Source organism: Oncorhynchus keta, chromosome 21 (genome assembly GCF_023373465.1).
Source record: "Oncorhynchus keta strain PuntledgeMale-10-30-2019 chromosome 21, Oket_V2, whole genome shotgun sequence".
NCBI lineage: Eukaryota > Metazoa > Chordata > Actinopteri > Salmoniformes > Salmonidae > Oncorhynchus > Oncorhynchus keta.
The window spans coordinates 6267607-6293512 of NC_068441.1; the positions used below are offsets into that span (position 1 = coordinate 6267607).

The 25906-nt window shown below is 40.6% G+C and overlaps 2 protein-coding genes across 2 annotated transcripts; both read right to left on the reverse strand.

Annotated features, from left to right (window-relative positions):
* Positions 1-329: 329 nt before the first annotated feature.
* LOC118399994 (ADP-ribosylation factor-like protein 8B-A) lies at positions 330-18405 on the reverse strand. The gene is made up of 7 exons (XM_035796310.2): positions 18204-18405; positions 5796-5876; positions 5603-5676; positions 5257-5350; positions 5071-5138; positions 1466-1536; positions 330-1281 (listed from the first exon to the last, which is right to left on the reverse strand). The coding sequence occupies exons 1-7, from the start codon at positions 18324-18326 to the stop codon at positions 1232-1234; spliced, it is 561 nt and encodes a 186-aa protein (XP_035652203.1). The 5' UTR covers positions 18327-18405; the 3' UTR covers positions 330-1231.
* Positions 18406-21129: 2724 nt separating this feature from the next.
* On the reverse strand, positions 21130-25615 carry tnfrsf18 (tumor necrosis factor receptor superfamily, member 18). Its single transcript, XM_035796311.2, has 7 exons — positions 25472-25615; positions 25073-25198; positions 24705-24839; positions 24497-24584; positions 24325-24395; positions 24124-24246; positions 21130-23946 (listed from the first exon to the last, which is right to left on the reverse strand). Exons 1-7 carry the CDS (start codon positions 25605-25607, stop codon positions 23828-23830), a joined length of 798 nt encoding a protein of 265 aa, XP_035652204.1. The 5' UTR covers positions 25608-25615; the 3' UTR covers positions 21130-23827.
* Positions 25616-25906: the final 291 nt, after the last annotated feature.

Below are 25906 nucleotides of genomic sequence, written 5' to 3' on the forward strand. Positions count from 1 at the left end.
ATTATTTGCAGTCAGAACAAATGACATCAAATCGTTTTTTGTTTTTACTGTCTGACATTTGTTTGTGCATCTGTTTGAGTTACAATCATAGCCTACCAGTCATCTGAGATTCTTGGTACAATTATTAGTCCAATGATGAGTGTAGACTAAATCAAACATTTCCCTTAATTTTTATTACAAACTTACTCTAAGCACAGCTCAACCCTTCTTATCAACCCAGATTTAACATATTTACAAAACAATAAATTGACACCATTAATATCTATCATTTACAAAAGTGTACCACAGCAAATATTGCAATTTGAGTGCAAACACAACAGTACAATGTCTAAATTAAAAGCATGCCTTTTTATTTCTGCAATATATCCCAGTGGTGTTCATGTTTTATTGCAAAGGTAAGCACACCTTGCATGCTGCTTTACTTCAGGGATGAGAGGTATTACACAAGGCACTTTGAATTCTCTCTCTCTCTCTCATAGACCGCAGAGGACATCATCCCAAATTCAAAACAAACCATACAACCAACACTACAGCTTTACCTTAGTACATTCAAACTTTCCAAATATAATCATACGCTCATGTCAGTAAAAATCTTACCAGCTTGATATGTGTACACACCTGGCTGCTGAGCTATTTACTTATTCCATTGCTCTCATTTAAAAAATATTACAAATGTCCTCAAAATAAAAACATTTGGATTTGGCAATAGCCATAAAAGTTACAATCTGACAAACAGGAGGGGAACCTGGAAGTCCCAATGATGTATATAAACAGGTCTATGTACTTTCTTCTAGCATCATACAGGACTGTCTGGAGAACATGTATCATGATTAGAGGCCCCAGTGAGTGGCTGAACAACTACAATAGCATACCCTGCACTGGTGTTATAGAGTTGGGCTATTGGGCTTACAGACTTGGGAAACGTCTGCCGTGCCGCTTGGAGGACGCAGAAGGCAGACTGAATCGCTCTGTTCGGGACACTGAAGTAGCCCCTCTTGGAGGAGGTGCAACGCTGATTCTGTGACTCATGGGCCTTGGAATATGATATAGACCAGGGGGTACCATCTTTTAGTAGTGCAAGGGGTTGTGGGGGGATAACAACAACAGGGGGAGGCACAAGCAGCACAGTGCAGCAACTGAGTTAGGAGGGACAACTATACTTCAGCGTGAGCATGGTGTGGCATGAGGGTAATATAGCAGATGGAGCTGGGAGGGTGCAGTTCCGGTACATTCAGTTTCTCTGAGATTTTGAGTGTTGGATGAGCCACTGCAGTGTGATATCTGGAAGGCAGGAGAGGCATGGGGGGGGGGGTCAGCGTGAGAAACAGGAGACAGCAGGTGAATGGGTGAAACAACGGACACCTATATAGCCACTTTGGGTGCACAGTGTTGTAGTGCTCTCTCCTTCAGCCTTCCACTGGGACACAAACGAGACCTGTCACCCTCCTGTCACCATCTTACTCACCCATGTTGTCTTTCTCTTTGCAGGAAACAGAGTAGCAGCAAATCTCTCTGTCTTGAATAGCTGCCAAGTTCCTGTAGAAAGGAAGAGTGGTAAAGGAAACTGATAACCTGCTGAAAACTGTTGAACTGGCCAGCAGAGGGAGCTGGTTCATTTTGAAAACCTGGATCATTTCTAATAGCAGTATGGTACAACTGACCCGAGAAAATAGAATGCAGTGTTTTTTTTTCAATGGAAAACGAGGGCCATGGTTCAGTAAGAACGACGCTTCTATATATAAAAATAAATCAAAATGGCAAAAAAATACATGTATAAATCATAACTGCTCCTCCTCTAAAATAAAAACCATTAGCTCTTTGCTGATGTGAGATTAAGATAGACATGTTTAAAACCTCCAGCAAAGTAGCCCTTTATAAAAGCAAACTTCATGTTCAAGAATGGTAACTGTAATCTTCCAAGATAGTTAAGGTCATAAATATATACACTACTGTTCAAACGTTTGGGGTCACTCAGACATTTTTGTCCATTAAAATAACGTCAAATAGATGGCCAGCATCCCGGAGTCGCCTCCTCACTGTTGACGTTGAGACTGGTATTTTGCGAGTGTTATTTAATGAAGCTGCCAGTTGAGGACTTGTGAGGCGTCTGTTTCTCAAACTTGACACTCTAATGTACTACTAGTCCTTTTGCACAGTTGTGCACCGGGGCCTCCCACTCATCTTTCTATTCTGGTTAGAGCCCGATGTTCTGTGAAGGGAGTAGTACACAGCGTTGTACGAGATCTTCAGTTTCTTGGCAATTTCTCGGATGTAAGCGCCTTCATTTCTCAGAACAAGAATAGCCTGACAAGTTTCAGAAGAAAGTACTTTGTTTCTGGCCTTGCAAAAGGGTTTTCTAATGATCAATTAGTCTTTTAAAATGATAAACTTGGATTATATAACACAACATGCCATTGGAACACAGGAGTGATGGTTGCTGATTATGGGACTCTACTCTATATTCCATTTAAAAAATCAATAGTAATTTACAACATTAACAATGTCTACACTGTATATCTGATCAATGTGATGTTATTTTAAAAAATGGACAACAAAAAAAAAGTACTTTTCTTTCAAAAACAAGGACATTTCTAAGTGACCCCAAACTTTTGAACAGTAGGGTAGTTTAAAAAAATAGAAAATGTGAGTCATTGTGTGCGATATGAACGTCTTTCTCCTGCTACCACATTAGGGTACCCGTCTTGAAGTGACTAAGCGCATCCAAGGTCACAGCATGGAAGACAAATGAACAGCTCTTTTGTTTAAAAGTTAGGAGGGACAATGTATGCCTAAATCTAGTTGTTGCCATAATCTCTCGTGGAAAGAAACACTGTCCAGCCGTTTGAACCATTTACTTTATCGTTCATATTTGTTTAATTTCATCCTTTACCTTTGCTGTATTATACCTTTTTGACTTCATCAATATCACTTGGAATTGGTTTAGTGAACTGCACTGTTGGTTAGGGGAAGTAAGCATTTCACGGTAAAGTCTACACTTGTTGTCTTCGGCGCATGTGACAAATAAAGTTTGATTTGAACACCCAGAAACTCTTGCTTTGTTATGCCATTCATCAACTGGAATCTGTGTGACAAACCTGGAAGTTCTTTCTGTGCGAGTAATGAATTACATTTGAATTGCAACAAGAACAAAACTCTCAATACTCTCTCAATTGGGGAACAGTGTTTGAACTAGTCCTTGCAAAAGCATCTAAAGTAGTGGCCTTTTGAAATGTTAGAACCTAGCCACTACAGGCCCTAACTCGCAATGGCAAGGCAAAATGAGAGGGACTCTCCTGTCATTCTGTTAGAATTAGAGTTGTTAAACTACCTCCGCTCAGATGCATCACAGATTACTGCTGTTGGTTTACTGGTAGGGAACGACTCATACCAGTGCTGTAGTCGAGTCCCAAGTCCCCTGTACTCAAGTCCCAGTCACTATGGCTGAAGTCCGGGTCACCAATGGTCAAGTCACGAGTCCATCCATTTATAATAGGTCTTATTATGCAATAGTTTCTAGTCACCACAGAATGTCAGTATATCGCCACTCCCTCATGAAAACCCCCAACTAATTTACTATTGATCACTACCTCAGTTCTACACTCAATACCTGTGTTTCAATACTTATTTATTACATAAATGATAAGTGATAGCTTTCAGGTACTTTTTTTGTCCATTTTTTTTAGTTGCAGTGCAAACTAAAAGTTAAGACTTGATCAAACCTGGCTATGTAATGCAAGGGGGAAAGCGGAAGGGTAGAGCCTACTTTTCTATATTCAAGGGGAGAGAGAGAAAAATAGCTAGACTGTTGTTTTACTATTAAAACCTCAGGATGTAAGGTCTCCTTTTTAGAGGACCTGCATGGTTCTGGTACCAGTTCCGATCAACATTTTATCTTATAAATCGATCTGTGGATACCGTAGATCCAAATTGTTCACACTGAGACAGTAGTATTTCTTCTGAACATGTGTGACGTGATGTACGACGTGAAATCTGAAACCCCTTGAAGCTGGGATGTCCCTCCTACCACTTCATTCACTCTTCCGACTGTCCATCAACTCCTTGCTGAACCCTATATCACAGCCACGGACAAAGCACATTCCTGCAATTGTTACATCATAAGCAGGAGAGAGTCGTTTCATCATGGTAGCACATTTGGAGATCGATTTATAGCCCTTAATCTAAAATCGTTCAGATTTTAAACACACAAAAAAACCACTGTCACAGAGGGACAGGATTACTATGAAATGAAAGGTGAGTTCAGGAAGCCAAGCTAGATCTCTGACGTTCTAAGCAATACGAATAAAACGTATTGATCAAGAGAAACCATTCGAAAATAAGAAACTATTCTCGAACACTAAACACACAAATATGTACATATTGTACAGTTAAGGAAGTTAGTCGTTTTATAATTAGATTATGCTATATTTAGAAAGCATAGGTCTTATTCATAGTTTTGTTGAATAATATTATAAATATTATAAATTATAAAAATATTTCATATTTTTATCATTTGTACTCTGTACTTGAGCTTGTGTCCTCAAAAGTGAGATTTTAACCTTTCTTTGAGTATGCAGCATTACTAGTTATTGTTTATGGCCCTCTCTTGATAAATTATTCATTTTGGGGATGACGTAGATGACATTTAGATATATTTAACTGGTTAAACGCCATACGATTGTTTTCAATTTCGTAAAGCAGTAGGCTGGTGGCTAGGAGGAACCAAATGTTGTTTGCACAATATGTATGTAGCCTTTGATCGGAGGCGGAGTGGAGCCTGCCTGCCCACAAACATTTCTTCCTTCCCCATCAACTCACCAGCTGATGTAGGCTGTGTATGCCTGATTTGGCATGTCCTTTCCACTGCTAGAGGACAGAACCCTTGATGCTATGCACAACCCCAGTGCTGCTAATAGTCTGTGTAACATAGTAGCCCATCCAATCAAAGTGCAAATACCGAGAAGGCATGTCTGAGTCATGGTAGAGTCCAAGTCATGAAAACAAAACAACAACGACAACAAAATCGGGACTTGAGTATTACAACACTGCCTAATAACTTATCTTCATACTCACAGTTTTTCAATGAGCTGCTTCTCGTCGAGAGCACTGGGGAGATCTCTTTTGTTGCCAAGCACCAAAACCTAAAAAGCATAACAGTTTAGATCTTGTGTGGCAGAAATGTCTGCTGACTGATCATATAAAGAAACTCCCTCAATTTACATGTGTTCGTAGCAGTTTCTGGAGTGTAGGCCTACTTACAGGAATTCCTTGCAACTGAGCCTTGTCTAACAAATTGTGTAGCTCATTTCTGGAAGCTTCCACCTTCTCATGGTCTGCTGCGTCCACCATATATCTAAAAGTTTTTTTAAATATATATATTTTTTTAAACAGGTCACAAGTTTACAATTGCATCAAAACTCTAAAAGAGCAAGTGTTGTGCATATTGAAAAGGAATGGAAGTGTACAAAACATGCCCATCACAATGTTCGAACACCGACTTGTAGCCACTAACAGAACAATCCATCTTCAGCATTTCTGTCCTCCTCCCGCATTTCAAGTTGTACCCATGCAGACTTGACAGGAATGGCCAAACTCAGATACTCACACAATTGCGTTAACTCCCCGACAGTAGCGCTCCCACATACTCCTGAACCTCGGCTGCCCTCCTATATCCCAGATCTGGGAAAACCAGAAGAACGAAAATTAGCCTAGGTATTTTCATTTCCTCATGCAGTCGGTATAGATTGTCACTGCGGAACATTACAGTAACCGACACACTGTAGTGACTGAAGACCTACCTTGATGGTAACGTTGCCTTTTGTGACCTTCCTCATGTTGAATCCGACTGTTGGGATCATGTCTTCACTAAATTGCCCAGACTGAGAAAGAAGAGAAGGCCGTCGATACATTTTTAGATGTACAAGCTGGGCTGACATAAACAAAACAGAAAATCTAGGTCAAATTGCATGTGATGTCATCTGGAATTGCCACTGTACTTACTAAGAATGTCAGACAAACCTAGGCCTCATTGTAGTTTACTAGATTTAGCACATTTCCTGTTATTCCGTTTGAGAAAATAGATAATCACGTGCAAAAGGTTCATGGTAGTTTCACAAGCTCCGTTAGGCCTAAAGGCATGTGAAGGTCACAGACTAGATCAGGGGAGGGGACTGAACTTGGGAAACACTGCTCTGGAACTACGAGGTCTGGAGCTTGCTGCTTCTATTCTACCTGATAATTAAATTGAACCCCCCAAAAAAGCTGTGGAACCGACTTCGAAATCCAAAGTTGGCTGAGGGCTCTAGAGGAAATATGTTTGGCATGCAGACCCAATATTCTATAATAATTCTAAGATCACTGAAAATTGTGTATTTTTAGCCAACCCTAAATCACAGGCTACACTCTTGACGATAAGGCAGGGAAATAATTTCAGTCATTCTGATGTCTGCCCTCTTCCCCGTCTGTGTAATCTAAACAGTATCTCAGCAAGAAATAGGCCAATGCTTTGTCTAGCGCATATACAGTATGCAACAGCACATGACTTAGTCACTTGTGACTAGGGATAAGAGGAAGTGGGTGCGAAAGGTCTCATGACTGAAGCCGAGCTGGAACAACCACCCACATCCTACTCCTTTTTACTCAAATCAAACAGATTACAACCAACCACGTGGGCACTTCCCTATCAACGGCAAGTATCTCATTCACTACAGCACTGGTGGAAGAGTTAGGGTAAGTGTACATATTAAGCCCATGTACCCATTAAACCCACTTCAATCTTTGGATTCAAAAGACAAAAATAAACACTTTCTGCTTTTTAATGTTTTAACCAGTTCATTTAGTTGTATCCATACCAGATTTTCATTCTAAGCCAATCAGATGCCTTGTTATTAAGGTTATTGACAGTTGTGTAAGTTCCTACTATTGGCCAATTTCAAAACTGCAAATAATATTTGTATGGGGCGACTCAGACATTTTTCAGATATTTGTAGCATCTTCTCAGATAAGTGATCTGGCTTTAATGTAAAATTACGAGATTCCTGTGTTGACATATGCACATGACAGTACTTAATACCCATCTAGTATGGCATTTCTTGCCAACTGAAAATGTATTTTTCATGCTAACAGTACATGTCAGTCAGTACAGTGGCAACATAACTGGTGAACCACAAAAATATAATAGATCAAGCATTCACAGCTAACATTTAATGCAATTTGTCTTATATTACTGTTAAATTAACCTTGCTTTGTTATAAATAGATGTTTTCTTTTGTCAATTTTACATCTCTATCAGATGGGCTTAAAAATAAAAAAGTAGCACCCTCTATACAGAATGTAAATAAATGAATATTGTTCAATATTATCAACACTAACTTTGCATAATATTGTACTATATAGTGTATATTTACACCCCAGACCATTGGTTTCCAAATATTGAGGAAAATATTTTTTGAAAAGTTCTTTAACATACTTCATTGCAATCATCCAATTAAGCCCAGTATGCATTGAAACATGGAGATTGTGTGTTGATATCCTGAGCATTTCTTCAGATTTAAGTTGATTAAAATACTCAAACTACCATTATGCATATCATGCATCGAGCCATGGTTCCTTTACAAAAACTGAAAGCCTCTGTAGTCTCTCCAAGATGTATGGAGTGGACAGGTAGTCATTGATACAGAGAGATAAGAATAAGATCAATGTTAAAGGATATTATGGATAGAAGACCTACAAGTAGTGGTAAAAAAAAAGAACAAATGAGGGACGAGAAAATGGACTACTCATGCAGTTAGGGACAGGACATTGTCATATTGTTGTCCCTCATTCGTCTAGGTGTTTCAAATTTTTTTGGTCCAACAGTAGAGAGGGAGATTTTAAAAACGGCTTCAGACAGGCTTTAGGAAGACAAGTTGAACTACACTGAACAAAAATAACCGCAACATGTAAAAGGTGTTGGTCACATGTTTCATGAGCTGAAATAAGATCCCAGACATTTTCCACATGCACAAAAAGCTTCAAATTTTACACACAAAATTTGTTTACATCCCTATTAGTGAGAATTTCTCCTTTGCCAAGATAATCCATCCACCTGACAGGTGTGGCACATCAATAAGCTAATTAAATAGCATGATCATTACACAGGTGCACCTTATGCTGGGGACATTAAAAGGCAACTCTAAAAGGTGTAGTTGTGTCACAGGACAATGCCACAGATGTCGCAAGTTGAGGGAGCGTACATTTGGCATGCTGACTGCAGGTATGACCCCGAGCTGCCAGATAATTAAATGCTAATTTCTCTACCATAAGCCACCTCCATCATTTTAGAGTATTTGGCCAACAGGCCTCACAACCGCAGGCTAAATTTAACCACGCCAGCCCAGGACCTCCACTTCAGGCTTCATCACCTGTGGGATCGTCTGAGACCAGCCATCCGGACAGCTGATGAAACTGAGGCGTATTTCTGTCTCTAATAAAGCCCTTGTGGGGAAAAACTCATTCTGACCGGCTGGGCCTTGTTCCCCAGTGGGTGGGCCTATGCCCTCCAAGGCCCACCCATGGCTGCGCCCCTGCCCAGTCATGTGAAGTCAATAGATTAGGGCCTAATGAAATTATTTCAATTGACTGATTTCCTTATATGAACTATAACTCAGAAAAACCATTAATTGTTGAATGTTTCATTTATATTTTGGTTCAGTATAATTAACAAGGATAGGAGTACAGCAAATGTAAATCAGCTTTCAGAAAAGTAATTAAAAGATGTTTGTGCATGGCGTCTTACCCACAGAGTGCCAGTGCGGGTGAAGGTTTTTGTTCTAACCAAGCAGTAACACACATGATTCAACAAATGAACACTCCATTGAAGTCTATGATTAGTTAAGGTATGTACTAGTTGGCAAGAACAAAATCCTAGCCCCAAATTATCTCTGCAGACACCCCGTTATGAATACTTCTTACATGATGAATAGTAATAATCAATTGATTTTAATAACTTTAGGGGAGATAATTATAATTTAAGCTTACATAAGAACTCAGTTTGTAATTTGGCTTTTGGAAAAAAAATTACATGGATTATTTAAGAAGTGGGTTTATTTGGAACACCAATGAGCTTAAAGGATACATTCTGTACCGATTAAGTCCAGTCCAAACTTTCACATATTTTATCAATCATTTTTATCGCACCGAAAAAAATTAAGTCATATTAATCTTTCATTGCATCTCCAGAGTTGAAGTCGGAAGTTTACACACACTTAGGTTGGAGTCATTAAAACTCATTTTTCAATCACTCCACAAATATTTTGTTAACAAACTATAATATTGGCAAGTTGGTTAGGACATCTACATTGTGCATGACAAGTAATTTTTCCAAAAATTGTTTACAGACAGATTATTTCACTTATCAGTGACTGTATCACAATTCCAGTAGGTCAGAAGTTTACATACAGTAAATTGACTTTCAACAGCTTGGAAAATTCCAGAAAATGATGTCATGGCTTTAGAGGCTTCTGGTAGGATAATTGACATCATTTGAGTCAATTGGAGGTGTTTCAAGGCCTACATTCAACCGCAGTGCCTCTTTGCTTGACATCATGGGAAAATCAAAAGAAATCAGCCAAAAAAATTGTAGACCTCCACAAGTCTGGTTCATCCTTGGAAGCAATTTCCAAATGCCTGAAGGTACCACGTTCATCTGTACAAACAATAGTACGCAAGTATAAACACCATGGGACCACGGAGCCGTCATACCACTCAGGAAGGAGATGAGTTCTGTCTCCTAAAGATGAACGTACTTTGGTGCGAAAAGTGAAAGTCAATCGAAGAACAACAGCGAAGGACCTTATGAAGATGCTGGAGGAAACCGGTACAAAAGTATCTAAACTCAGCAAAAAAAGAAACGTCCTTTCACTGTCAAATGCGTTTATTTTCAGCAAACTTAACAAGTGTAAATATTTGTAGGAACATAACAAGATTCAACAACTGAAACAAACTCAACAAGTTCCATAGACATGTGACTACCAAAAATTGATTAATGTGTCCCTGAACAAAGGGGGGGGGGGGGTCAAAATCTAAAGTACCAGTTTGGCCACCAGCTGCATTAAGTACTGCAGTGCATCTCCTCCTCATGGACTGAAACAGATTTGCCAGTTCTTGCTGTGAGATGTTACCCCACTCTTCCACCAAAGCACATGCAAGTTCCCGGACATTTCTGGGGGGAATGGCCCTAGCCCTCACCGTCCGATCCAACAGGTCCCAGACATACTCAATGGGATTGAGATCTGGGCTCTTCGCTGGCCATGGCAGAACACTGACATTCCTGTCTTGCAGGAAATCACGCACAGAACGAGCAGTACGGCTAGTGACATTGTCATGCTGGAGGGTCATGTCAGGATGAGCCTGTAGGAAAGGTACCACATGAGGGAGGAAGATGTCTTCCCTGTAACGCACAGCATTGAGATTGCCTGCAATGACAACAAGCTCAGTCAGATGATGCTGTGACCCCACCCATACCATGACGAACCCTCCACCTCCAAATCGATCCCGCTCCAGAGTAGAGGCCTCGGTGTAACGCCAGTTCCTTCGACGATAAACGCGAATCTGACCATCACCCCCGGTGAAACAAAACCGCGAATCGTCAGTGAAGAACACTTTTTGCCAGTCCTGTCTGGTCCAGCAATGGTGGGTTTGTGCCCATAGGCGACGTTGTTGACGGTGATGTCTGGTGAGGACCTGCCTTACAACAGGCCTACAAGCCCTCAGTCCAGCCTCTCTCAGCCTATTGCGGACAGTTGTGTGTTCCTGGTATAACTCGGGCAGTTGTTGTTGCCATCCTGTACCTGTCCCGCAGGTGTGATGTTCAGATGTACCGATCCTGTGCAGGTGTTGTTACACGTGGTCTGCAACTGCGAGGACGATCAGCTGTCCATCCTGTCTCCCTGTAGCGCTGTGTTAGGCGTCTCACAGTACGGACATTGCAATTTATTGCCCTGGCCACATCTGCAGTCCTCATGCCTCCTTGCAGCATGCCTAAGGCACGTTCACAGATGAGCAGGGGCCCTGGGCATCTTTCATTTGTGTTTTTCAGAGTCAGTAGAAAGGCCTCTTTAGTGTCCTACGTTTTCATAACTGTAACCTTAATTGCCTATCGTCTGTAAGCTTAATTGCCTATAGACTGTAGTGTCTTAACGACTGTTCCACAGGTTCATTAATTGTTTATGGTTCATTGAACAAGCATGGGAAACAGTATTTAAACACTTTACAATGAAGATCTGTGAAGTTATTTGGATTTTTACAAATTTTCTTTGAAAGACAGGGTCCTGAAAAAGGGACCATTTTTTTTGTTGCTGAGTTTATATCCACAGTAAAAACAAGTCCTATATTGACATAACCTGAAAGGCTCAGAAATGAAGACACTGCTCAAAAACCGCCATAAAAAAAGCCAGACTACGGTTTGCAACAATATCATACTTTTTGGAGAAATGTCCTCTGGTCTGATGAAACAAAAATAGAACTGATTGGCCATAATGAGCATTGTTATGTTTGGAGGCTTGCAAGCCAAAGAACCCCATCCCAACCGTAAAGCACGGGGGTGGCAGCATCATGTTGTGGGGGTGCTTTGCTGCAGGAGGGACTGGTGCACTTCACAAAATAGATGGCATCATGAGGCAGGAAAATTATGTGGATATATTGAAGCAACATCTCAAGACATCAGTCAGGAAGATAAAGCTTGGTCATAAAAAGGGTCTTCCAAATGTACAATGACCCCAAGCTTACTTCCAAAGTTGTGGCAAAATGGCTTAAGGACAACAAAGTCAAGGTATTGGAGTGGCCATCACAAAGCCCTGACCTCAATCCAATCAAACATTTGTGGGCAGAACTGAAAAAGTGTGTGCGAGCAAGGAGGCCTACAAACCTGACTCCTACAAAACCTACAAACCTGACTCAGTTACACCAGCTCTGTCAGGAACTTATTGTGGGAAGCTTGTGAAAGGCTACCCAAAACATTTGACCCAAGTTAAACAATTTAAAGGCAACGCTACCAAATACTAATTGAGTGTATGTAAACTTCTGACCCACTGGGAACGTGATGAAAGTAATAAAAGCTTCAATAAAATAACTAGTAATATTCTGACATTTCACATTCTTAAAATAAAGTGGCAATCCTAACTGACCTGAGACAGGGAATTTTTACTAGGATTAAATGTCAGGAATTGTGAAACTGAGTTTAAAATCTATTTGGCTAAGGTGTATGTAAACTTCCGACTTCAACTGTATGTTAGAAATGTCTAAACTGTCTAAGATTTTGGTGGGCTTAATATGTATACCTACCCTACTCGTTCTACATCCTATAAGACATACCTGGAATTATAGGCTACCTGGAAGCTTTAAGTATCAAATCCTGATCCATTTCTGATATCTTTGTTAGCAATGACAGTAGAAAAAGAGATTGTGTTGGTGTTGAGGCAAGCATGCTGCTGAAGGGAGTCAGAGCATGGCATAGGTCATCAAGTTCATTCTGTTCTCTTGGAACTGTTCTATTGGACCTACAACTGCCTTTCACAATCTTTTGATCAGCTAGCGTCTTTCGGTCTTTAATCTTGCACATCCAAACTGCTGCTATGCCAATAAGAAAGGATCACAATTTCCAAAGAATCTGGACAAAGGATCACCATTTTCTTCTTTTGAGAAATCATAGTTGCAACACTAGTGACTGCGTAAGAGGCTCTGTCCTGCTTGTTTTACCAACAACTGGTGAAAAGACTGCTTTGAGTCAAAGGGAGCAAAGACAACGAGACTGTGGCAGTAGGGGGACCCCGCCAACTCTGGACCATATCCTTGCTTCCTGAACCCAGTTATACCTGTCCATGTCAGGAGTCAGGACTAATTATGTATATTTGACTGCAGAAAGTATTCATACCCCTTATTCAATATTTGTTGTTACAGCCTGAATTCAAAATGGATTAAATAGAAATCAGAAATCTCATTTACACAGCACCCTTAGCTGCGATTACAGCTTTGAGTCATTTTAGGTGTGTATCAGCTTTGCTCATCTGGATTTGGAGATTTTCTCCCATTCTTCCTTGTAGATTTTCTCAAGCTCTGTTTAAGTTAGATGGGGAGCAGTGGTGAACAGCAATCCCCAAGTCTTTCCACAGATTTACAATGGAATTCAGGTCTGGGCTTTGGCTGTGCCACTCAAGGCCTTTCACATAGGGTTGGGCTTTATACAGTTTTTTTACTATATAACGGTATTGATGCGTGGACCAGTTACTTTCGCTTCCATAACGGTATTTGAAGGTTTGGTTTGTTAAATGTGATACGCAACTCAGGCGGGTGTAATGTCAGTTTTTAGAGTTTACTCTGTATGCTACTTGAGTCTTCTTTCTACCTCCGCCTGCTGAAGGCCGCTTCCCACACCAAGCCCTGCACCGTCACTCAAGGAGAGAGCAGTTGCTCGACCATGGAGTCATGAACACTTTCTTGCCATTCACGCTGCAGTCTCCATGGTCAACATGTTGGTGAAAACTATGCTGGCTTTCCACAATTACCTTGTGTAGCTTACTGTCTGCAAGTTTGTCTTTTCTTAGCAAGTTGTGACTAAATTAAATCTTGTTAGCTGCTAATGCTAATCGCTAGTTAGTACATTTAGCAAGCTAGTTAGACAGCTAAGAGCACAAGTAGATAGCTAATACAGCCTGGTACCCCTAGATAAGCATATTGTTGGTGTAACGTTATCTGAGAGGAATAGGTATAACATGAATTTTGGTTAACTACATGCGGTAAGAAAACATGGAATGTAACACTAATTAGGGTCACCTGGAAACATTGACCAACACTATGGTTCCCACCTTGTCAATATTTCCTTCCTGGTTTATTCATTATCATGTCAAACAACAATGATTTCAAGGTGACGCCCACTATATTACAACTATAGAACTAAAATAATAATGATTATATTCCCATGATTCCAACAGTTTTGCCCATATCATGCAGCCCTGCATGGCACAAGTGTGGAAATACCTAAGTGCAGGAAATGCAGAAATGTACAAAAATGCCAATTTACATTTCTCTTGTTGTTTAAAGTTGGATTAAAACAGTATATAAATCAGAATGGAGAAAGCCCAATTGAAATCGTCTATAATTTGTGTTGTCACCCTAGGTTCATGAACTACTCAAAGCATATTTAAAACTTGTATTAATCAAAAATGTAAAATACCTTAATTCTTTTAAAACATATTTTGGCCATAATGTCCAGCCCTACTTTCACATTCTTGTTCTGAAGCCATTCCAGCATTGCTTTGGCTGTATGCTTAGGGTCGTTGACCTGTTGGAATGTAAATCTTCGCCCCCAGTTGAAGGTCGTTTGCAGTCGGAAGCAGGTTCTCATCAAGTTTGCCTGTATTTGGCTCCATTCATGGTTCCCTCTATCCTTACCAGTCTCCCAGTCCCTGCTACTGAAAAGCATCCCCATAGCATGATGCTGCCACCACCATGCTTCACAGTGAAGATGGTGTTAGAAAGGTGATGAGCTGTGCTTGTTTTTTTCTCCAGACATGGCACTTCGCTTTATCTCATCAGACCACAGAATATTTTGCCTTATGCTCAGTCTGTGGTTTTTTTTGCAAATTCCAGGCGTTCTCAGGAGTTGCTTCCATCTGGCTACTCTCCCATAAAGCCCAGATTGGTGAAGTGCTGTAGAAACTATTGTCCTTCTGGTAGGTTCTCCCATCTCAGCCAAGGAACTCTGTAGTCATTGGGTTCTTGGTCACCTCCCTGACCAAGATCCTTCTTGCCCGGTTGCTCAGTTTGTTTGGACGGCCAGCTCTAGACAGTTCCATATTTTTTCAATGTCCCAATGATGGAGACCACTGTGCTCTCGGACACTTAACAGTCTAGAAAAAAATTACACTTCCCCAGATATGGCTCATCACAATTTTTCCTTGGACCTCATGGTCTAGTTTCTGATCTGACACTGTCAACTTTGGGACCTTATATAGACAGGTGTGTTTCTTTATAAAAGCATGTCTAACCAATTGAATGGGCCACAGATGGTCTCCAATCAAGTTGTAGCGACATCAAGGATGATCAAAGGAAATTGGATACACCTAAGATCAATTTGGAGTGTCATAGCAAAGGGCTGTAAATACTTCTGTATTCATTTTCAATACATTTGCAAAAACATTATGTTTTCACTGTCATTATGCGGTATTGTGTGTAGCAGGGTTTCCTTTATTAAAATGTTTTTCCAGACATTTTAATTTACTGGACATTTGAGAAATTGACCATGCCCATATGCATTGGGTGTGTAACCTGATGAGTGTGTCTACCCGCGGTGCTCAGAGTGAAAAAAGTCGAGAATGCAATGACTTGTGTCCTTAACGTGCACTTTGAAGATGTTACTGTCCACATTTACTTTTCCTCAGCCAATAAGACAACTAACGAACAGCGAAATCACTAGAGTATGCATAGACGGAGCATGAGTTTCAAGTTTGGGGAAGCAAATGTTAACCATAAAAATGCACCTTTGTAATAAAGCATTCCATCCATCATCGCATTTGCAGAAGTATGTAAGATAGCCCACTACTCATAATTTAGGCAAATAATATAAACCTCAAATCACTGTTGGCAAAAAAAGACTTGTTCATTGCGTGGCTGAGCGTGTATAGTGTAGGAAATTGCCCCAAAACAAACTTTTAAGTGGCACTGACCCAACATCAGGGCATTCAATTTCCTTTTTGGTCCACCAGCCCCTGTGGCAGGAAGATTAAAACAACTACCAATCAATCACTCAGATGTTTTTTGCAGCCAAAATATTTGAGTTGTGCTACAATTACATCAACACACAAAAAAACTGATCAGCATGATTTGCAATGTTTCTGCCTGTGAGACTGAGTATGACTAGTGGAAGCGTTGTCTTCTCTTCCATATCAGTTGAAACTCAAACATAGAAAACAACCTTGTGTAGAGCTCAGGATGAGAATATACTGCTTTTGCAACAGCTAATGGTGATCCTAATAAAACAAACAAAAAACTAGCTTGTGAACAAAATTTGTATTTCCAAGAAACACAAGGACAAAGTCTCACTTCAGTCAGCTTTCGTGTCAAGTAAATTAGACCAACTTTTATACCTGTGCGCGGCGCTTCTAAAAATGAATCTTTCACTTAGCTCTTCAGACGCACAGCCCCCAGCCAGGCAGTGTTGCAGCACGTGCTGGAATAGGCTATATAGGACTCATAGTTCTTTGACTTTGTGTGATTAATTTACAAGCTATGAAACAAAGCGGAAGAAATACTTTGAAAACATCTACTGCAGCATTTTACTATAAAATGTGATCATACTTGACTATTTTTGACAAATGCAAGTGAAATGCTCGCAATTGGCAGGTGTTCAATTTATCAATCATATTTTCTACTTTTTTTGTGGCAAAAAACAGCCAATGGGAACTCTGGTGTGTTGATGGGTGAGAGGAAAAAAATCTATTTAATCTATTTTGTATGCAGGCTGTAACATGATGTGAAATAAGTCAAGGGGTATTTATACTTTCTGAAGGCACTGTGGAAAACCCTGGATTGTTGATGCTACGTATTGGCCAATTCAAGGCGTTGAAGCCACCGGTCCTCATATTGGCAATTCCTCCTCATAGGAATGAATGGAATTCTACATTAATTCAATAAAATGTTTCAAGGACAAAATTAGTATTTTAGTATTTGTTTGTTGTAGTAGGGACAGTAAGATTAGTATTAAAAAATACTTTAAAAAGGTAGATATGACATACAGTACCAGTCAAATGTTGGGACAGATACTCATTCAAATTTTCCACATTGACTGACCTTCAAGTCTTAAAGTAATCATGGACTGTCGTTTCTCTTTGCTTATTTGAGCTGTTCTTGTCATAATATGGATTCGGTCTGTTACCAAATAGGGCTATCTTCTGTATACCACCTCCACATTTTTAAGTTGTGTAATTTCGTTCCTTCTTAACTTCTAACAAGGCACACCTGTTCATTTAAATGCATTCCAGGTGACTACCTCATGAAGCTAGTTGAGAGAATGCCAGGAGTGGGCAAAGCTGTCATCAAGGTAAAGGGTGGCTACTTTGAAGAATCTCAAATATAAAATATATTTTGATTTGTTTAACGCGTTTTTGGTTACTACATGATTCCATATGTGTTATTTCATAGTTTGATGTCTTCACTGTTTTTCTACAATGTAGAAAATAGTAAAAAAAAAAATAAGAAAAACCCTGGAATGAGTAGGTGTGTCCTAACTTATGACTGGTACTATAGATGCCGAAAGTAAACAGCATTGTGGGTCAATTTCTGCAACAACTAAGAGTGTTGAAGGGCCAAACTTCTCCGCTGTTTAGGTCGGATACAGCCTCAAGAGGCCGTGTGACAGCCTCAAGAGGCCGTGTGACAGCCTCAAGAGGCCGTGTGACAGCCTCAAGAGGCCGTGTGGTCTGCACAATGTTCAATGTAGCAGAGTTTCTCAACTCCACGGTGTACATCAATGGGAAATCCACCTCTGTACAATGATGCCACCACAATAAATATCATCATCTGAAATCTACTGTAGTTCAAAACAACTGGGAACTCGGAAAAAAAAAAACATTTTGAACTGTCAGCCAACTCGGAATTCCAACTTGGTAACTCGGGCCACTTTCTTGAGCTCCGACTTTCCGACCGGAACATTACTTACGTCATGGTTTGACCACCTATTTTCCGAGGTTCCAGTTGTTTTGAACGCGGCATAACACTTGACAGTCTGTGATGACCAACAATTGGGCCTACTCTCTGGGAAGATAAGGGCTAGGCAGCTAACCAAGTTGTAAACATGAAAGTTGACAGCTAACGTGGCTAGCTAGTTAATCCAGATGTTTTAGAAAGAAACCTAGTCTAGGGAGAAAAACATGATCTGTACTGTAGCCAAATTCCAATAAAGTGGTTAGCTAGCTAACGTAGTCCTCTGCTTCTAATCGCCATCAAACCACACAAATTTCAACATACATAACGTTAGCTAACTAGCTAGTTACCGGCTATAGCTAGCTAACCTTACAAACTAGTACAGTAAGTTTAAGGTATACTAATTAGCTATGCTTAATTGTACGTTAACGGTGGCTAGCTGGCTAACTTTACGATACTAGCTAAGTTGATATTGCATATCGCTAGCTAGTGCTAACATTAGCTAGCACAGCAGCACAATAAAAACTTACAGCTATCACATTAACAAATGTCGTTTTCCCCGAGTATTGAAGTCCAACCAGGGTTAACTCCATCTCCTCTTTCCAAAAGAGGGACTTAAACCAGTCCAAAAGCCGGTTTATAAGTGTCAGCATCTTGAATTTGATATTCCCACTCAACTTCGGCAGAAAGCTGGCAGTGGGAGGATTCGATTATGCTGAGCGGTGGGGCACCGGGCGTAAGCGGGGAGGGAAGAGTGCCCTTCTCATTTTGTCAACAAGGCAGCATGGTGCGCTGTACAGAAACATATAGCTCTTTTCCAGAAAGTAAATGTTAGAATGTTCTATTTTTCATTCAAAACGCAGATACAGCGTTTTTATCAAAAGCAATCACTTTTCGTGGGAAAACAGAATTCTACGAATGACTTATTATATGGTATATTGGCGATCACACAATGTAATGGAAACATGATTCTCCCCCCAATTTTTTTTTTTTATAAATAAATCAAACAAGTTTTCTGTTAAAAAAAACAAATACATAAAACAGATATAATCGCTACACAGGCTCAAGGGGAACCTGAGAGGGCAGGTCTTCCGGCGCCAGCACGCCTCCTTGCAAGTCGTTCGATGTAAAATCCTTGAGTCCCAGCCACAATATTGTCTAGTTTCTTTGACTTATTTGAGACTTGTGCTGTACAGTTTATAACTGTGGAAATGAAATCAACGAAATCCACCCTTTTAACACACAAGGTATATTTTGTCTGGCAGCAAACATTTACTACAGACTGTGGTGTTTCCAGTACCATCTCTTCACGAGCTTCACTTGTTTTCTCATTTCTATTCATCACCTCCACATAGGAGATTCAATTGACCACTCTAGCTTTTGCCTCCTCAATTTCCTTCACAGGGCACCCCAGGAACTCCAGATAATGATCCCCACCAGATCCCCACTCTGTTTGTCTGCACACATTTGAAACATGGCCAAATCCTTTACAAATCTTACTCTGCTTTGGTTTTGGGACGAAAGCGGCGTATCTTACATAACAAAGCTTCACAGGCAGGTATTCACAGGTATTCAACCTGAACATCCTTCGTCACCCCTGAGATTACTCCTTTGACGGGTGCTCTACTCCGAAGTTCAAAACACAAAACGTTTATTGTCCGGATTCTTTTGAGGCCCACTGTAATCTTCCTCTGCTATTCAGAAATACAACGAATCAAAAATAAGACCACTCCTGGATCACTCTGACAGACTCCACCTTTCCAAGGGCATACCCCATGGGTGAACTACCCTTTTAATGGAACTTTAAGTTAATATTGGGATTCTTTAGAAAGAGTAAAAACTGCATTAATTGTGCAAAAAAAGTAAGAAAGCTATATAGAATAATACTTAGTATTGATGAAAAGACTGCACAAATAAAGGAAATAGCAACAAACAAGATTACAAAAGACAAATTAAAGCAGGCTAACTGCAAAACAAATTGTAGAAGTAGCATTTGGTCATTCAGGACTAGCTGACATGCTACCCTGCAATAAAAGCACTCCTGCAAGCAGATGTAAGATATCACACAGTGGAGATGCTCGCCATGGACAGCAGAATCTGGCTGGCATTGTCCTTGGTTTCAGCCTGCAGGATGAGCTGGCTTCCACTCTCCTCTTGTGCCCATGTAGCCTATAGCCTGTTTTAGAGAAAAGTAATCATTGAATATTGTAAGCGCTTTCGTTGTCTGCTTATATGCCCCCGTTATTTATTCTATGATTCTGACGTGGTGTACAGGGAAAATACTGTAAGAATGGCCCATGTTCTGAATTCTGTCGCTGTACATTTCAAAAGCCGTGAACAAATAGTTCTATTGACAACGACCATCGTAGCTCGCTCATTAATGTCTTAAACAAAATTACAGATTGCCTCTTAATTGCTTGTTATTCCCTTATGCCATAGTTTGTAAATCTCAATTGTCAGTAGAAACCACATTTGTTTAAACAAGTCAGCCATATCAACTATGATTTTTAAAAAGGCAGTAAATGAGGCTGAATGAAATGTTTCGCTGCCAGACAAGGCTCTGCTCATAGCCCGGTGTAGCAGTGGTTAGGTGTTGGGACTCTGCTGTTTTGGACAGCTTTCTGTAGGCCATAAGAGTTTGTGGGTGCCGTTTGTCACTGTTATAGTGCAATTAATGTATTGTTTAGTATTGTGTAGTGGCTTTGCTGGCATGCATATATTATTTTTGGGGGATTTGTTTGCCCCACCAAGATTTCCATGCTAAAATCACAGCTGAAAAGGGTACACTGAAAAGCAGACTGGGCTGACATACACATGACTAGGGGTGTGGGGGTCATTACATTTTGCCACCCAGTGATTGTCAAGCAAATAACTGCCAAAAATGTTTGCACGTTTATTAAAAATTAAAAACGGAAATAGCTTATTTATACATAAATATTCAGACCCTTTGCGATGAGACTTGAAATTGAGCTCAGGTGCATCCTGTTTCCATTGATCATCCTTGAGATGTTTATACAACTTGATTGGAGTCCACCTGTGGTAAATTCAATTGATTGGCCATGATTTGGAAATGCACACACCTGTCTATATAACGTCCCACAGTTGACAGTACATGTCAGAGCAAAAACCAAACCATGTGGTCAAATTAATTGTATGTAGAGCTCCGAGACAAGATTATGTCGAGGCACAGATCTGGGGAAGGATACCAAAACATTTCTGCAGCATTGATAGTCTCCAAGAACACAGTGGCCCCCATCATTCTTATATGGAAGAAGTTTGGAACCACCAAGACTCTTCCTAGAGCTGGTCACCCAGCCAAACTGAGCAATCGGGGGAGAAGGACCTTGGTCAGGGAGGTGACCAAGAACCCGATGGTCACTCTGACAGAGCTCCAGAGTTCCTTTGTGGAGATGGGAGAACCTTCCAGAAGCATAGAACAAGAAGGCCTGCACACTGTTAAAGCTTCCAATTCACTGTTTTATTGACAACATTTCGATTCGAAACAGATCTTCATCAGGTTCAACACACTGAGTGTTCACATCCCAAAATATAGACATTTCATCTCACATGACCATTGCAGACATGACCTATGGCGGGGCGGGTGCTATTTAAAACATATATATATCTCTAATAATTAAATAACAATGAGATGGGTACGTGTAATGGTTCCAGAAAATAATATATATTTACAAAATGACCAAATGGGTAACCTGGAAGGAAAGGCAAATCAAATTAAAGTAACATATTCAGGTAAGAAATGGTCTGATCCCGACGGTCACTCTGACAGAGCTACAGAGCTCCTCTGTAGAGATGATAGAGCCTTCAAGACAGACGTCAATACAGTGTCCAGACGGAAGCCACTCCTCAGTAAAAGGAACATGACAGCCCGCTTGGAATTTGCCAGAAGTCACCTAAAGGACTGACTATGAGAAACAAGATTGGTCTGGTCTGATGAAACCAAGATTGAACTCTTTGGCCAAGCGTTATGTCTGGAGGAAACCAGGCACCTTCCCTACAGTGCAGCATGGTGGTGGCAGCATCATGCTATGGGGATATTTTTCAGCTGCAGGGACTTGGATTCTAGTCAGGATCGAGGGAAAGATGAAGGGAGCAAAATACAGAGAGATCCTTGATGAAAACCTTCTCCAGAGCGCTCAGGACATCAGACTGGGGCGAAAGTTAACCTTCCAACAGGACAACAACCCTAAGCACACAGCTGACTGCTTTGAAGAATCTAATTTATAAAATATATTTTGATTTGTTTAACACTTTTTTGGATACTACATGATTCCATATGTGTTATTTCATAGATTTGATGTCTTCACTTTTATTCCACAATGTTGAAAATAGAAAAGTAAAGAAAAACCTTTGAATGAGTTGGTGTGTCCAAACTTTTGACTGGTACTGTGTATATGTAACAGTATAATTTTAAACCGTCCCCTCGCCCATACCCGGGCGCGAACCAGGGACCTTCTGCACACAACGACAACAGTCACCCTCGAAGCATCGTTACCCATCGCTCCACAAAAGCCGCGGCCCTTGCAGAGCAAGGGGAACTACTACTTCAAGGTCTCAGAGCAAGTGACGTAACCGATTGAAACGCTATTTAGCGCGTACCGCTAACTAAGCTAGCCGTTTCACATCCGTTACACTCACCCCCCTTTTGACCTTCCTCCTTTTTCCGCAGCAACCAGTAATCCGGGTCAACAGCATCAATGTAACAGTATAATTTTAAACCGTCCCCTCGCCCATACCCGGGCGCGAACCAGGGACCTTCTGCACACAACGACAACAGTCACCCTCGAAGCATCGTTACCCATCGCTCCACAAAAGCCGCGGCCCTTGCAGAGCAAGGGGAACTACTACTTCAAGGTCTCAGAGCAAGTGACGTAACCGATTGAAACGCTATTTAGCGCGCACCGCTAACTAAGCTAGCCGTTTCACATCCGTTACACTCACCCCCCTTTTGACCTTCCTCCTTTTTCCGCAGCAACCAGTAATCCGGGTCAACAGCATCAATGTAACAGTATAATTTTAAACCGTCCCCTCGCCCATACCCGGGCGCGAACCAGGGACCTTCTGCACACAACGACAACAGTCACCCTCGAAGCATCGTTACCCATCGCTCCACAAAAGCCGCGGCCCTTGCAGAGCAAGGGGAACTACTACTTCAAGGTCTCAGAGCAAGTGACGTAACCGATTGAAACGCTATTTAGCGCGCACCGCTAACTAAGCTAGCCGTTTCACATCCGTTACATATACAGGCCTCAACTACTACCCTGAGAGCACTTCATTCAGGATATCATGAGGCCCTCAGGTTCATTACCAATCAAAAACGTCTAACATGTCATTGTGATCTCTACTGCGCCGTTGGCAGGTCGTCATTGACCTTGCGTAGTCTTAAACACAGGTATACACTGATTTAAAAGTCCATATTGGGTATAATGTCACTATCTCTGTTCTTTTTTAATCAGGTCAGTAAATAAATATAGATTACGGTCCTATTCTCATTTGCTTTCTTGCAGTACCAAGAATTAGAACAGATCATGGTCGAAATAGTTTTAGTTACTCATCTCCGTTGTCCTGGAATTATCTCCTGAACATTTTAAAATTAGATGATCTAGTCACGTTGGTGGAGTTTAAACACTTGGTCGATGTAAATATCATAAAATGTCATTGTCGTTAGGACAGATGTTTTTTAGTTATGACATTTGTGTTTTTTATGTAATATGTAATTGTGTTACTGTATGTGTGTTTTAATGTTTTGTTAAATGTTGTAAGATGTTTTGCCTGAAACTTTGTCCCACCTGTAGCTGTTGGACCAGGTCTCTCTTGAAAAATAGATTGTTATCTTAATGTGAAAAAAACCTGTAAAAAATAAAGGTTCAATAAAAAAAGCTAAATGTTGGGATTCTTTAGAAAGAGTAAAAACAGTATTAATTGTGCAAAAAAGTAAGAAAGCTATATAAAATAATACTTAGTATTGATGAAAGACTGCACAAATACACGAAATAGCAACAAACAAGATTACAAAAGACAAGGAAATTATAGCAGGCTAACTGCAAAACAAATTGTAGAAGTAGCATTTGGTCATTCAGGACTAGCTGACATGCTACCCTGAAGTCAAAACACTCCTGCAAGCAAATGTAAGATATCACACAGTGGAGATGCTCGCCATGGACAGCAGAATCTGGCTGGCATTGTCCTTGTTTTCAGCCTGCAGGATGAGCTGGCTTCCACTCTCCTCTTTTGACAGTGGGAAGCCATGTATATCTGGAGAAGTGATGGAAATACTTGTTGCAGGGCAGTTCACTGAAGGCTGTTTTTAACACATCAGTACTTGAACTTCACTGTACTTAATTTGAGAATAAACTGTAGCCTAAGCTATGTGTTCCAAGGTATTCCAAATAGACCGGCTATCATCGACTTAACCAACTCTGTGGTACTCACTAGCGTTAGGCTTGTGCCTGATTCTCCTGATGCAGGCATAAGTGAGGAACACCAAGAGGACGACAGCAAAGAAGAAGAAGCCAATGGCCAGAATGTAATGCCCGTCCTCTTTGTTTCCTTGCTCTGATAAACAAAGAAATGATTACAACCCAAATACATTTCTAATACCTATGAATTGCTTGACTGTAATTGCCAACATACCATGTATACCACATTTTGAGTTATGGGTCTTGTTCCCAGGGAAGATCACAATAAATCCATGTGTATCACACCTGTTGGTGACAAGGTATTACAAGTTATTTAGGAGCATCTAAAAACATTTCACACGATAGAGGAACTGATATTTGGCTATTTTTCAAAACTGTGTTCTTACTGTGTCAATGGTTTGCAGTGACCCTGTTCGGTGTCAGAGTATGTGTTATTAGGACATGGGACACATTTCCAAGTGTATTCCCTGGAACCTGCCATTGGAAAACATACTTTAAGTTAGCAGTAGTATGGACATGGCTGTTGATCCTTTCGCTACATTTGTAAATATTCAGTGACAAGTAGTGAGGAAGGAAAATGAATGAATGTCTTACCTGTCCTCTTCAGTTCCTCTCCCTTGCGGCATTTCTTTTCCTTTTCACAATTTGAGCAGACATGGTCTGAGCACAGGAAACCAGAGCCACACAAACAGTTTGCGTTTGCGGTTGAGGTGCATGCTCTTGCATAGACTGCCCAGAAGAGCAAAGAGAGAAAGAAGACAACAATGACATGAACAAACAATGACATGAGAAGTGTGAGCCCCAGAAGCCCCAGAAGCTTACCACTTTCCTGACATTCTTTCTTTCCTACAGTATCATTACTTGTTTTGACCATTTGAGGGTCCATCAACAATTAAAGTATAGGACGCTAATATTTTTCAGAGCTAGATTTTGTTTATGTCACCTCTCATCTTAACCCTTACCCTGTTGGCATTTGAGGCATGGTTGACAGTTCTCTACGCGGTCACTGAACTCAGAGTAGGAGTCCGCTGGGCAGTCACCACAGTCGGTTTTGGCATGAGTGGTGCAGTGCTTCTTCAAAAATGTGCCTATGAACCAAGACAGGATTGTACATCATAATCACTACCACTCACAGAATCAATCATTCAATATTTCTTTATGTCTTATACATCAAGCAATCATCACACAGGGTCCAACTAACATTTGCATACATAATGTTTAGTAATAATTATTATAAAAACATTTTTTTTAGGGATTTCAATTGGTATAATAATAATAATAATAATTTGATATCAAATGTTCAGTTGTTTAATCCCATGGTCAGTAGTCTACTGAATTGTCATTCAAGGCTAAAAACAAACCTGGTGGACAAAGTTCACAACATCTGCCATCTTTTTCATACATATCATTGCATCGTAGATCCACTGCTAAACCCATAGTCCAAAAACACCATATGACTGTCATCTGTATGTATTGAGTGTCCATAATGTTAAGCATCCTCTCCTTTCAACCGTGGGGGTTTTATTTGCTGTGCACAGTGACGTTGCACAGTGGCGTCAGGTATATCTCTCTCTCTCTCTCTCTCTCTCTCTCTCTCTCTCTCTCTCTCTCTCTCTCTCTCTCGGTTTGCCAGTGTGGTGAGCTTTTCTGTGAAAAGGTACAGTGAAAGCAGACTCTGCTGACACACGCATGACTGGGGCTGTGGCGGTCATTACATTTTGTTAGCTGGTGATTGTCAAGCAAAAAACTGCCGGTCTCACGGTAAAACTTGAGCACATTTGTGACCAACCCCTCAA

Bases quoted from the DNA above. Each gene is read 5' to 3' on its own strand.
- LOC118399994 (XM_035796310.2), bottom strand. From the start codon at position 18,326: ATGCTGACACTTATAAACCGGCTTTTGGACTGGTTTAAGTCCCTCTTT. The intron at 5,677-5,795 runs GTAGGTCTTCAG...TGGTTTTCCCAG, and splicing joins AAGGCAACGTTACCATCAAG to ATCTGGGATATAGGAGGGCA. The intron at 5,351-5,602 runs GTGAGTATCTGA...AAAAACTTTTAG, and splicing joins CGGGGAGTTAACGCAATTGT to ATATATGGTGGACGCAGCAG.
- tnfrsf18 (XM_035796311.2), bottom strand. From the start codon at position 25,607: ATGCTTAACATTATGGACACTCAATACATACAGATGACAGTCATATGG. The intron at 24,585-24,704 runs GTAAGACATTCA...TTCCAATGGCAG, and splicing joins AGAGGAACTGAAGAGGACAG to GTTCCAGGGAATACACTTGG. The intron at 24,247-24,324 runs GTATGTTGGCAA...TTTGTTTATCAG, and splicing joins CTCAAAATGTGGTATACATG to AGCAAGGAAACAAAGAGGAC.